Below are 14,553 nucleotides of genomic sequence, written 5' to 3'. Positions count from 1 at the left end.
GGAAGGCTAGTCTTCTGACCTTTGCTACTGTTTTGGTTAGTTCTGCTTGCAGAAATAACGACGCTTTTACTATTTTAGTCAATTATTGAATTGATGATTTTTGATCCTTTTAAACCAAGTCAGATATTTACATTTTATACAGACATGAATCATGTTAAAAAAACATTAACAAGGCAAAGTCGATTTTTTTTTTCATGAAAGTACAATCACAACAACAGCACAAACTGCCTCAATGACTAAAAGTGATAAATAAATAAAAATACAGTGCAAATATCCAGGTCATTCTCAATACAGAAAACCCTGTTATTTTAAACATGAAACAGAAAAGCACACAGTGTCTGTGTTCGCAGATGATGCTCAGGAGGCCTTACACCTGCTGTCCTCTTCTGTCTTAAAGCCTGGTTACTGAAGATACTGAGGAACCTCCACCTGCGAAGAATCAAAAGGTCAGATCCGTCCAAATTTGTTCACAGCTCAATTAGATTACCATGACCTTGTTTATTATATTTAGTGCTGGGCAACGATTAATTACATCCAAAATAAAAGTTTGTGTTTACATAATATATATGTGTGTGTACTGTGTATAATTATTTTGTATATATAAATACACACACATGCCTGTATATATTTAAGAAAAATGTGGTGTTATAAAATATTTATATATAAATTATGTATAAATATATATACACAGTATATAGATGCAAATATTTCTTAAAGTGTAGCCTATATATATTTATACATAATTTATATATAAATATTTTAAAACACATTTTTATTAAATATATACAGGCATGTGTGTGTATTTATATATACGAAATAATTATATACAGTACACACACATATATTATGTAAACACAAACTTTTATTTTGAATGCGATAAATCGCGATTAATTGTTGCCCAGCCCTTATATTCAATCAATAACAAAACCAAGTAAAGCATTCTATTTTTCATTCTTCTGTCCACAGCACCAAGGCAACTGCCTTCTTATCGAGACGGGTAAAATGGTTTCTATTCATAGCAGCACTAAGTGTGAGGAATTTGTGAGGTCAGGGTGCTTGTCTGGGGATAACACCGAGTTTTCCACTGCCGCGTGAACAGAAGTACTCTTGAGTTTCGTTCTCTGCCATTTTGTTCATTTCACCACATTTATTCTTATGTCTTGTCTGGGCTGTAACCACCATAGACACTGAGAGGGATAGAAGTCCGCCCCAATAATTAGAAATATGTCCAAATTGTCCCCCCAATATTTAATATTCTTGATGTTTCACTCATTAGGCACCGTTCTGTTTTTGTTAGGTTGGCAAAAAAAAAAAAAAAAATTAGGCTGGTTTTCCTCAGCGGTCTAACATTTTTTACAGTCTACAGCGCACGTCAATGTCAAAATGTTTGAAATGGCCAATCAAATCAAAGAAGGCTGATCTAACTGTTCACTGAAATGAGTGTGAATTCCAAAGCAACAGTGAAAGAGTGTGTGATAAGTTGTAAATAGCTAAACATTTAATATTTTAGGCCTACAATAGAAATGTTGACCGTAATATCCAGTGATGCAAACTACTCAACTTTTTTTTATGAAATTTTGCCGTTTTGAATTGAAAATATCCTATCATTTAGCCTACGTACGTGATTCATGTCATTCATTACAGAATTTCACGAGACAAGGAGAATGAATGTGCATATTCATACACTTTATTTTAAGGTGACGTAGTTACATGGTACTACATGTACTTGCTATAGTAATAACAGTAAATTATGCATAATTACATGCAACTAACCCTCAACCAAATCCTAATCATACAAGTAATTACAAGTTACTTACCCTAAACCAAACCCTAACAGCAATTTTAAAGTACATGCTAATTAAGTTAATTAATATTACTCAGTATTTAAGTAAAATGTAACTACATCACCTTAAAATAAAGTGTTACCTTATTTAATTCCTATAAATAAATAAAACACCCCTAAATAAACAAAAACGTTGGTCCCCCCCCAGCGACAGTAATGGTGACATATTCTTTTAAAGAATGCATCTAATATAGTTTGGATTGCGACACGTCACCTGTTATAAGCAGGTGTGGCAACAATGACAGGTATGCTCACGAGAGTTGTTTGGGCTTAAAGGGAGTACTTTCTTAAATAAGACCTTTGTATTTGGCATAACTGCCTGTATAGAGTTTTACAAATCAGTCATTTGAGGTTCCCTTTCAGCTCGGATGCTGCCTAAGAAGACAACAAGAAAGCTCACTATGTTTTGGGAGATACTCACCCTTCTGAGATTTTTGATGCTGCTTCCTTTGATGGCGTCCATGAGTTGATCATGAGCGCAGCGTAGAGGTGTGGACGGTCTGGAGTTCTCTCTGTCATTGATGGGTCTCAGTGCGTTCTTCAGTTCCTTTAATATGCTGTTAGTCTCTGTTTGCTTTGCAGTGCCATTTTTGCCCTTTTTGGATTTGGATTTGGATTTGGTGGGCCCATGCTGCTTCTTGGAGGTCTTCTCTTGCTGTTTGATGACCTCTGCGATCATTCTGGAGGGAGATTTCTTTTCTGGGATTGAGGCTTTGGGTGGAGGTGGTGGTGGAGGAGGAGGTGGTGGTGGTGGTGGAGGAGCGTTCTTCTTTGCCATGTCAATGTGTGGTAGCTTTGGAGATGACCATGGTGAAGTCCGAGGAGAGCCGTAAGGAGAAGAGTTGGTCGTGCTCTTCTGAAGCGCAACCGTTCTTGGGTTTGTGGGAGTCGCTGCAACTCCTTGCTGTTGACGCATCTCCTGCATTCTCTTCTGTCTTCGGAAGTCTTGGTTGCGGGTGAGAATGGTCGTCATGCTTATACGAGGGCCTGGAAGATCGAACTGGTATCCCAACTTTAACAGAGTGGTATTCTCCCTCAGCAACTTCACAATCTCCATTTCCACCTGACCTCCACAAATGTGCCGTTGGTTGTGAAATCGCATTTCTGTAAGTTTACTGTTTCGGGTGAGGGCTTGCACTAGTGCCATGATACCCTTCCCTGTAATAAAGTTGGATTCAATGTTAAGATTCGTGATGTTGCTGTTTTCTCTCAGCATCTTGGCAATGGCAAAAGCCACCTGGTCATCTGCGTGTGTGTTGGCAAGACTGAAGAAACGTACGTGTGTGTTAGATCGTAAGGCCTCTGCAAATCTCATAAGAGTGTCTTGGGAGATATTGTCAATGTTGTTGAGGTTGACTTCGGTGGTATCTGGGTCATTGTTGAGGATCTTTTCCAGAACCTCGTCCACCACAGTGGGGTTTCCTGACATGCGACTCGGCTCCTGAACTTGGACTTTTGTTTCGCCTATCAGTGGAGAGTGTCGTCTTTCAGGCTCTGCCATGTGATTGGACTGACCATTGGAAGACCAACACTGCTGTGGTTGTGTAGTGCAATCTTGTGACTGTGCTATTTTAGGACTGTTGTCTTCATTTTCTTCTTCCACCTCCTCCTCCTCATCCTCTTCCTCCTCTTCTTCTTCTTCCACCTCCTCCTCTTCTTCTGTCACTGGTTCATCCGGTTCACTTTCCTCCTCTTCCTGTTCCTCTTCATCATCCCGATATTTCTGTGCATCTTTCTCATTTTCGTCAGCCTCGTCTTTTTCATCCCCAGATTCTTCAGTGTCACTCTCAGTTAAACCTTCATCCTCTTCTCTGCCGTCTTCGTCTTTCTGGAATTGAAAAAGTCATTTTTAGAAAAGCATTGGTCCTGGTTGCAGACCCATGGTGTCCCTTCCCCTTTCAAATCATTCCTTTTCCCGGATTATAGAGACATGTACATTTTTGGGGCTATTTGATCAAATCTTTGCCAAATGGCGACTGCTATTCAACAATTCAGATCAAAATCCTTAAATATAGCATCCTTTACTTTCTACCCAACACTCTCATGCAAAAATGCAAAAATTAGGGATACAAGGATTAGGCTTGTTACTTTGTACACTTCTTTATTTCCCCCTAAAGTGTAAGGGTTAGGGTTTACCGGACGTCACGTTTCAGTGCATACAGTCAGACGCCGAATACAGTCAGTCACATGCGAATCACACTCTAATCCTGAAGGGGGCGCATGCGGTAATGCAACACTGTTTGCTAACTGGGAAACAGGGAAAAGAGCAGAAGAAGAAGAGACGATCTATGCACCAACCCAAAACAAGGGTTTGTGCCGCGCTCCAAAGACTTCACGGAAAGAAAACCGTTACAGGAAAAAAAGGGTATCCTGTTTTTTTGTTTTTTTTTTTTTTTTTTTTTACAAAAAGCACAATGTTGTTGTTTTTTTATTGTGCGTGTAATGGGCTGTCTCCTCATGGAAAGGTGAAGTAGGCTCCGATGTAGATGCCACTTTTTCTCCTTCTCGCTCATCTTTCCGTGACCTTGTGAAAAAGTGTAATATTGAACTTTGTGCATACGCCATTGTCACCGCATGTTAATCAACTCTCACGCGCAAAGAAAATGGCATCGTAGGCGAATCAAACGTTAATTCAATTCAATTCACATTTATTTGTATAGCGCTTTTCACAGTAAACATCATTTCAAAGCAGCTTTATAGTCCACATATAGTATAACATTTAGAGTTATCTGTTATCAGAGGTAACTGTCTTAGTTATGTATTTCAGAAATGTACATATACAAATTCACAGTTAGCTAAAAATGTATTAATTTAAACAATGTAATCATTTAAGGCAGAAACAATGAGCTCACTGAAGTAATGAATACTTGTTTGTTTAGAAATTATGACATATTGAAAATTGTAGCATTGGTGTATGTTAATCAAACATTTACATTTAGATTGATGCATGGTAAAATGTACCAAACTCGTATCGAACCGTGACCCCAAAACCGAGGTACGTACCGAACCGTGACGTCTGTGTACCGTTACACCGCTATAATATAGTACATTTTACAACCTTAAGGGTGCATATTACTACACTAAGGTACCAAAATGTACCCTTTAGGGATAAATAAGGTACAAATTTGTGCCTTTTGAGGGTGACAAGCCCTGTTAGTGTTTGAGGTTGTGGATCACTGACCTCTCTAGGGCTTGTGGAGCCGATCCTCTCCTCCTCCAACAGTTTCCGTGTCTCATTTTCCCAGTATTTCATCAGAGCTTCCCTGCTGAATGTTCCAGTGGGAGTCTTGGCTGTCTGATCTCTCTGTCGCAGTCCGATGGGAAGATTGTCGTCTGGGTCAATATCGGCCAACTCCTTCTCCAGCTCCTGTAGTTCCTCAGCAGTCAACGAGGCCAGCAACTCATCTTCATCCAAATCCTCGTACTTACTCAGTTCCCGTCGGTAGCCAAATGTACTCATGGCCTCTTGTTAGTCTGTTTGAAGTCTGAAAGTCCTGGTTTTGTCTCAGTATTGGGACATCAGATCTTTCGAGTGGTCTGGGACCTGGGATGGTATGAGTGGTGCTATTGAGAGTGAGCGCTCGTCTGCTGTGGTGGGCAGCTGGAGGGGTCTTAAACAAAGCCCCAGCCCATGATGTCGTTGCTTTTTTGGGAGGTAGGAGTCAATCAGACAGAGCTGGAAAAAGCATGTGAGCTCACAACATGGCCACAGTCAGTAAATGCTAACTGCATTGTTCATGTCCAAAATAAGCAGATAGACTCTGAGGAGATGGCTTAGAGAGAAATGGCAATGTCCTTATAATAGCGAGTCGTTTTTTCCAGCGTACTTGAATTTGAAACACTTAAAGGAGTAAAACCTATTCTGAATGGTTCTGCGTTAAATGAAATCAATGAATTACTGTGGCCTAATTATGCTCAATTTGACCATTATAAGGTACCATTTGTGTGTTGTTGATATCCTCAGTTTTGAATTGGACTACCCAGAATACTCTAGTGTTTTTAGCTTTTTCATATGTGCCAAAAAAACCACGTCAAGCTAAAGTAACACGTCACAGGCTAATAGTGAGGGGCAGATTATCCCAAGAACTGTTATCAGCCTGGCATGAACCATTGTGAGGATTTAAAAAAAAATCCTCTTCTCTCTTAGCCTTTTACTGGGTTTGTCTCGCTTTTGATGTCATATAATCAGGATTAAAATTTGCTTTATTATTGCATTCATCACAGCATACGTCATACTATTAAATCCTCAGCTTGACTAAAAAGTAGTGAATCTGGAAAGAGGCTAAAGGTTAATAAGGTGTAGATATGAATGGATTTTGAAGGCCGTTCATAAGCCCTGTGTGTGTGTGTGTGTGTGTAATGATCAGATTTGGACTGAGTGTGAACGCTCAGATAAGCTGTTTGTTGTCCCGTAGGATCCGAACATCATCGAAAGGCTAAGATCTGTGTTTGTGACAGGAACACAACGTCTGCTGCATCTCTGGAGCCGCCGACCGGCGTTGACAGCGCAGGAATGTTGTTGCTCCGATAACAAGGATCTCTAGCAACAACAGCTTCCGTAAAATCCTCAGTGTTTTTGGATTAGGGCTAGTATGAATGTTGATGAAATTTGAAATTATGGTTTAAGAAAAATAATGCAATTTTTATGCATGTGATAAAAATCCAATGTCAGTTACCGTCAAACTGTTTCCAGAGTAAGTGATGTATTTAACGTTGCACATATTTACTCTCTGCCTATTTAGAGTAAATCATGTCCAGGTCAAGTTTCACTCCAAAAACAAAGGTGCATATTTTGCATAAAATAAATTATGCCTATAATTAGGAGTTAGGACCATTAAAAAAAAAAAAAAAAAAATTAATTGTAAAATCAAACACATTCTCATTACTATATTTATTTATTATTATGGTTTCAGGTTGAAATTTGACCTGCACATGCTCTCATCTTTTGTGAGCAATGAAATGATACAATCACAATGATATCAGTTTGTTTCAAAACAATAAGTAAAACAAATTGGAATAAAATACATATATATATATATATATATATATATATATATATATATATATATATATATATATATATACTATATCTAGTGTTCATCCATTCGCCCATAGACATCATATTCTTTGTAGAGCAGGAAGTTCTTCAGTGTCGGGGGGAAAGTAACGGTGCTCATGAACTCTGGGTCATTCAGTCGTCTCAGTGTCATATGTCTCCTGATAACCAACCTGGCCTGGTGTTTCAGAGGCTGTGGGTTCCCTAGCACCAAACACACATTAAAAAATGGTTATCTTTTGTTTCATATAGGTTTGGAACGACGTGAATGGTGAACAGAAGTCTTACTGAGGGAGTCGCAGATGTTGGGACACTCCTCCTGTTTCTCCAGAATGCATTGCAGTTTAGAGCAGATGTGCACGTGATTCACGTAATCCAGGAGTGTTTGCACCACCTTCCCAGCCAAGTGCGCCATCCACGACACGCTAATGAACTCGCAAAACTTGAAAACACAGGACAGAGTGCATAATTAGGCCACATGTAAATACAGAAATTTCATATTTTTAGGGCAATTCACTAAGGATGAATTGCAACCTCTTGTTGCAGTGATCACAATAAGATGCAATAATGCACATCTCTTTAAAAAAAAATCAAACAATGCATGCTGACATAGTGCTATTTTAGTGAATCCAGATCATTGGTTTCTAGACCCCAAATATGATGCTTACAGTCACTTTGCTCTTGATATGACTATGTGTGTTCACACTTAGTTCGGTTCGTTTGGTCCGGACCAAAAACACCCATTTTGTCCTGGTCTGCTTAGCATTCACATTGGCATTTTAACACCGAACCTAAAGGCAAAGGGATACATTCGCAGCCTGATTGGTCTGCTTTTATGATGTATATTTCACGACGTAACTTACCAAACATCCGGAACAATGATGTGTTCTGGGCTAAATGCGCTCGCTGTATGTGCGTAGCCTACATATGATGTTATTTTGGTCGCATCTTGTGACGTCATGTCTTGTTTTTGGTTCATTTACATGTGTTCATTACGTCTTGCTTTTATATTTTATTCGAACCGCACCAGAGTTTGTTTGGAAGTGGATCGAGACTCATCTTTTCCGCGGTACGGTCTCGGTCCGCTTGTTTGGTGCACCAGAGTTCGGATGGCAGCTTTCACACTTATTAAAATGAACCGCACTAGTTCGTTTTAATCCAACCAAACATGCCAAGTGTGATAAATTGCAACCTATTGCTGCATTGATCACAATAAAATGAACATCAACATCTTTTTTCCTTTTAAGTAACAGTGCAAAATTAATTGCAGCAATGCATTCTATTATAAACCTAATATTCGCAGATGTGAGGTGTTTTAAATGGCTTTACCAGCACAAGTAGCGTCTGGATTAGCTGGTTTTCAGGTGGTTAGTGAGCAAGACGCAGGTTTTGATGCATGCATAAGTGGTGCATTTGTTTAGTGTATCCATTGCTTTCCAGCCCCCGAATATGATGCTTACAGTCACTTTGTTTGTGACGGTCTTGGTTTGGCACGTCCGGCTGTGAAACTCTCTCCATGTGTATGTCATTACAGGGCTGTCATGATGACACTCGAAGCAGCTTTCTGCATTGTAACCATTGTTGAGGAGCAGACGCAGCATCATTTCATCTTTGAGGCAGTATTGCAGCGCCGTGGGAAATACAGTGTCATTGACGAGAGAGAAGACGCAGTTGACGTTCGCGCCATAAGCGAGAAGCAGTCGCACCAGCTCGTGTTTCCCAGCTCTGACCGCCACCAGAAGACCGCGCAGAGGGTCCAGGTCCGGTTTGGCTCCTGCTTTCAGAAGCATCTCAGTGCAGGTGACGTCTCCATTACAGATGGCGAAGTACAGTGGGGTCTTCCTCATGTCACCGTAGTTTTCTGAAATATGGCAGCCTAAGATTGAGTTGACGTCAAAGTTGTTTTGGATGAGCAGCTCGAGACAGTCAGCGTGGCCTCCGTCCGCCGCAGAATGAACCGGACTCATGCCAGACAGACGAATGGCCCTGCTAGTGGTGATGGGAATGAAGGTCCTCAAAGCCCTGCCAGTTTAAAGAGACACAGGGTTTGAAGTTAACACCCACCAACCGCGGGTAAAAATCAAATCGGGTGTCAAATCACTAGCCAATTTGGTGTGTTAGCTACCGATGTTATTCACTTTGCTGGGAAGGTTCGCGTAAGCCAAATCTGCGCAGATTTAGCGCAAATACTCAACCCGTGGGTCATCATGATATATTAAATGCAGTGTATTGCGCAGAATCTGGTCATATCTGGCTTGCTTGAACATACAACACTATGCAACAAATAACGGTGCGCTTGTTCATTTGCATTGAAGCAAAAGCAAAGATTAAAAAGCATTTGGTTGTTCTTTGTACTGTATTGATCTGTCCACCTAAAACACATTTTTGTTGATGAGGATGAAAGAGGATGGGCAGGTGCAAATCCTGCTGGAAAATGAAGGAAGCATCTCCATAAAGCTTGTCTGCTGAAGGAAGCATGAAGCGCTCTGAAGATGTCCTGGTAGACGGCTGCGTTGAGTGGACAGCACAGTGGACCAACACCAGCCGATGACCAACACAGACTGTGGAAACTTTACACTGGACTTCAAGCATCTTGGATTGTGTGCCTCTCCATTCTTCCTCCAGACTCTGGGACCTTGGTTTCCAAATGAGATGCAAAATTTGCTCTCATCAGAAAAGAGGACTTTGGTCCACTGCGCTTTATTACATCCAGAGTCAGCGCAGCCGTCTACCAGGACATTTCCAGAGCACTTCATGCTTCCTTCATTTTACAGCAGGATTTGCACCTGCCCACACTGCCAAAACAACCAAAACCTGGTTCAATGACCATGGTATCACTGTGTAATTACTGTGTGATTTCATGTAATATTCAAATTTTTTGCAATCCTGTTTTCGTGGGTTTTATGAGCTGGAAGCCCAAATTATGTACAAATAAACAACTAAATACTTGAAATCGTTTAAGTTGTGGGCCCTGAATCTATAATCTATGGAAGTTTAAAGTTTTGAATGGAATTATGGAAAGAAATAAACTTTTCCATGCTATTCTAATTTTTTGGAAAGGGTCTGTATATGAAGAGTTCAGATGCAAAAGCCTGTAAGTGCCATCTGAAATTTTCGTCTAGAATGATCATTTTTATCAAGCTTGTATATTTAAGGTCAGTTATTTCACTTAAATGACAATTAATAGGTCATTTTCAATGCCATTTAAGTGAAATTATTTAACTTAAATATACGAGCTTGATAAAAATGATCATTCTAGACGAAAATTTCAGAGGCTTTTGCATCTGAACTCTTCATATATAGGCTTATTTCTTCTTCTTTTTTTCCCTCCTTTTTTTTTTGGCTAGTAGAAGTTCTGAATGGCCGGTAACTTAAACATTTTGTAGCCAAATTGGCCGGTGAGTGAAAAAGTTCATTTCAAACCCTGGAGACACACACAAAGTTTTTTATCATGGCAGACATGTTGAAGTTTGTGAGATTGATTCGACATGCTCTCACAGGTAGTGCCCTTCATAGGCTGCACGGTGAATTGGCAGTTGAGAGCAAAGACTGGCTACATTAGGACTGGCACCGTGTTGTAAGAGCAGATTAATGCAGTCCAGGTTCCCAGAGCCTGCGGCGTCATATAACACACTGTCTCCGTTTGAAGCTTGTGTGGTGGCGTCGCCCCCTAGAGGAGAAGGCAAATGCATTCATTTCAGGGGGAATCAATCTGCATATGCCTTATTGTTGTCTCTGCATGATAAGAGAAATTATTGAATCACTGCAAAAAACATATTGTTTAACTAGGTAGCACTTTATTTTACAGTGTCCTTGTTACATATGTACTTACCATAGTATTAACAGTAAATTATGCATAATTACATGCAACTATCCCTCAACCAAATCCTAATCATACCCTAACCCTGTAGAAAGTACATGTAGTTGCTTAATATTACTCTGTATTTAAATGTATAATCACACTGTAACAATGACACCTTAAAATAAAGTGTAACCCTTTATTTTAAGGTGTCATTGTTACAGTGTAATTATATTTTTAAGTACTGAGTAATATTAATTAACAACATGTACTTATAGGTTAGGATAGAATTAGGATTTGGTTAAGGGGTTAGTTGTTATTACTATGGTTAGTACATGTAAAAGGACACTGTAAAATAAAGTGTCACTGCACTTTATTTTACAGTCCTGTTCCACGTGTACATGTACTTATTATAGCAATTATAATAACTTGGTCATAATTAGGTACTAACCCTGAACCAACACCTTAATCTAACCTTATATTACCAGTACTTTCTTATGTAACTACACTGTAAGTACATGTACTGTAGAATAAAGTGTAACCCACTGTTTTATACATTTGTGAGACCCTTTTTTACTAAAAAATATTACTGATAAAATAATCTTCTCAGCAATCATGTCATGTATGTTTTCTGTCCGCTGTTGTTTGGAATCAGAATTAGCTATGCCAGATTTGCGAATGAATCACTCTTTTGAACTAATCAAGAGAGTGAGTCATTTTGCAAAATAAGATTCATTCGGACAGTTCACTCATGCATTGAAAATCTAAAATATAGTGAACCAAAATTTACAGATTTTTTTAGCTGTAACTAATTTACTAAGTGAGGCAACACTATTGCTAAGTTTGCACACCAATGAAATGATAATTCACTGGATGATGATTAATTTGTTGAATCAGCTGTAAGTAACATTTAAGTCTAATTAATTAATGCTCTTTATCATTTCAGTAAGCCTAGCACTTCAGGGACGGATGTGGAGTTGATTCGTGGTCAGACTCACCATGTTGGATGAGGATTGCCAGTATCTGGGGATGCCCGTACTCTGCAGCGACGCCCAGCGGTGTGACCCCGTGCCCGTCCCGTCCCATCACCTCCCCCCCGTGTCTCAGCAACAGCATCAGGATGTCCTCGCAGCCCACCTTCGCTGCCTCATGCATAACCGTCCACTTCTTCAAACACACCTGCTCCACGACGGCTCCTCCCGTTATGAGTGCATGAACCATATCATAAGAGTTTGACCTCACGGCTGCAAAGGGAAACTTGGGATTATGATCCATAAGGAGTAACTAATGCAAAAGCAGAAACAGCCACGTTATGCCACGTGTTCAAAATGCACAAATGTACAAAATCCACAGTACACTTTCTTGCAAAAGCCTGTGAGACTAATGTGAAGACTAGTTTATCTTATCCTATTATTGATATGTTATAAAGTTTCATTATATTTATTTAATATTTTAGGAACTTTTTTTGCAGTGACATTATTTTTGAGGTAACCATTTATCCCAATTCTCAGTAGTCTACTGTAATGTATAGATAGATAGAGGGATAGATGGATAGATAGGTAGATGGATGGATAGGTACATGGATAGATAGATAGATGGATATGAATGGATAGGTAGATGGATAGATGAATAGATAGATAGATAGATAGATAGATAGATAGATAGATAGATAGATAGATAGATAGATAGATAGATAGAATACATTGGGAATAACATTACATTTAAGAAAAGGTGCTTAATTGTCATGAAAATAATGTTTACAATGCAAAAAATACAATGCATTGGTTTTGTTAATGTCAATTTTGTTGTTGTTTGGATTTGGGGTGAAATTTAAAATTCTTAAATTTCTTCACTTGGTAAAGTGAAATTGATTTTTAATTAATGTAGTCTAAAATGATATCTGCCTAATTGCTTGTTAAAGAGCGTGACTTATTTGATGTCTCTTTTGCTGTTACCCAGGAGAAGTGGAGTCTCATTCTTGCTGTTCGTGTTGTGTGGAGATGCTCCGTGTTGGAGAAGAACCTTCACGTTCTCCACACGTCCCGCTTGAGAAGCCAGAGTCAGAGCGGTGTCTCCATCGGCCGTCAGCTCCTCCATGCTCAGCTCATAGGAGGCTGTCCAGGACACGTGTATATAGAGGTACCACTGCTTTATTAGCTTATCACAATAATTGTTTGTACTTTAAAGGGATAGTTCACCCAAAAATGTGAAAGAGCATCTATCCGTGATAAAAGTGCTCCACACTGCTCTGGGGGGTTAATAAAGGCCTTCTGAAGTGAAGCGATGCGTTTGTGTGAGAAAAATATCCATATTTAAAACTTTATCGACTAAAATAACTAGCAGACGGCCTACATAAGTCGACTTACACCAAAAGAGTAACTTGTGACGCATGTATGACGTAGGAGTAGCGAAAGTTTTGACGCTTTTCGCGATTCAAACAAACAGGATGTGGGCAACAAACTCAAGCTCCTCCCACATTTCTCTTTAAAAATTCTTGTTTTAGACTTTTAATTTGTGACCGGTGTTTTGTTTTGCTCTATCCTCTGCGCATCTGCGTTCGTCATTACATCGTGCGTCAAGGTCAAGTGTTACTCTTTCGCCGTAAATCGATGCGTAGACCGTCTGCCGGAAGACAGTTATTTTTGTCGATAAAGTTTTAAATATGGATATTTTTCTTACACGAACGCATCGCTTCGCATTTTTTAATATAACTCCGATTTTGTATTCGTCTGAAAGAAGAATGTCATGTACACCTAGGATGGCTTGAGGGTGAGTAAATCATGGGGAAATTTTCATTTTTGGGTGAACTAACCCTTTAACACAGACACATTGCATCTGCTCACCCAGAAGGACGAGGTCCAACACATGGGCATCCGGCTGGACAGACGCTCTGTGCATCGGAAGCCAACCTCTGCTGTCTCTTTCCTTAAAGGCATCGCTGTACTTGTGCAGTTTCCTTAATGCCAACACATCACCTGGATAATATTACGGCACATGCGGAATATCAAGCCATTGCCTAATCAGAGCATTGATGATCAGATAAAAGGCCACACATATGAAGTACCTTGATATATAGCAGATAAAATCTTGAGGTTTTCATCACTGGCTGATTCTAAAGTGCTGCATGAGACAATTAAATATGTTTGGAATATGTTAATTAATAAATGCTGAGCATGGAAGATGTTTGTGCGTACTGTACCTTAGTGGTTCATTCAAAACAGACAAACTGCAAGCATCTTGGAGGCTCATTTGAATAGCAAACTCAATGAGCGGATCGTCATCCATTTGTTCCATGTAGTCCATCGTGTTTCAGAGGTCAGACACACGAACAAACTTCAGAGAACTTCAGTCATGCAGGTGGACTATAAAACTCGCATGAATTTTGGTCCAACTCTGTTCTGAAAGTTTATGATAATACGATAATCAGAAGAAATGTCATTCACCACGCAGCGCTGCGAGACTCAGACTGAGTTTGTTGTTGCATGTCCTGAAGGATATATTTAGTCCTGACCTGCTTTCTCTAGACACTTTGAGAATGCGGGTCACTTTGACACGACTAGGCTTTGAGTTCCCACACAAACACAGTGTTTAGTTTGCTTTCTTAAGCCTAGACAGAAGACATAAAATGTATTAAAAACTGCACATGTCTGATATAAATACACATTACCTGAATGAGAATTATTTCATGATGTGTAGCTGTGTTTTCATACACATGTTTGTTTGTTTTTTTGTTTGTTATTGTTCATGTGTGTTAATAGTTCTGGGACATGACATAAAGAATATAGGTAACACTTTACAATAAGGTTCATTAGTTAACATTAGTTAACTAACGTGGACTAACAATGAGCAATGCAT

At 39.4% G+C, this 14,553-nt stretch overlaps 2 protein-coding genes across 3 annotated transcripts; both read right to left on the bottom strand.

Moving 5' to 3' along the window:
* Positions 1-398: 398 nt before the first annotated feature.
* lmod2b (leiomodin 2 (cardiac) b) lies at positions 399-6,673 on the bottom strand. Of its 2 annotated transcripts, XM_084406555.1 has the most exons (4): positions 5,025-6,673; positions 3,489-3,671; positions 2,265-3,446; positions 399-429 (listed from the first exon to the last, which is right to left on the bottom strand). In XM_084406555.1, exons 1-4 carry the CDS (start codon positions 5,301-5,303, stop codon positions 403-405), a joined length of 1,671 nt encoding a protein of 556 aa, XP_084262681.1. In that variant the 5' UTR covers positions 5,304-6,673; the 3' UTR covers positions 399-402. The 2 variants fall into 2 exon arrangements, with proteins under 2 accessions (XP_084262681.1, XP_084262680.1); XM_084406554.1 differs by having other exon boundaries at positions 2,265-3,671.
* A 260-nt stretch (positions 6,674-6,933) lies between these two features.
* On the bottom strand, positions 6,934-14,061 carry asb15b (ankyrin repeat and SOCS box containing 15b; the record flags this gene model as incomplete). The annotated part of the gene is made up of 9 exons (XM_084407572.1): positions 13,898-14,061; positions 13,763-13,818; positions 13,542-13,673; positions 12,654-12,812; positions 11,697-11,942; positions 10,398-10,569; positions 8,360-8,921; positions 7,188-7,341; positions 6,934-7,103 (listed from the first exon to the last, which is right to left on the bottom strand). Exons 1-9 carry the CDS (start codon positions 13,999-14,001, stop codon positions 6,934-6,936), a joined length of 1,755 nt encoding a protein of 584 aa, XP_084263698.1. The 5' UTR covers positions 14,002-14,061.
* Positions 14,062-14,553: the final 492 nt, after the last annotated feature.

The sequence above is a fragment of the Rutilus rutilus genome, assembly GCF_951802725.1.
Source record: "Rutilus rutilus genome assembly, chromosome: 4".
NCBI lineage: Eukaryota > Metazoa > Chordata > Actinopteri > Cypriniformes > Leuciscidae > Rutilus > Rutilus rutilus.
This window is presented reverse-complemented; position numbering and strand designations above follow the sequence as displayed.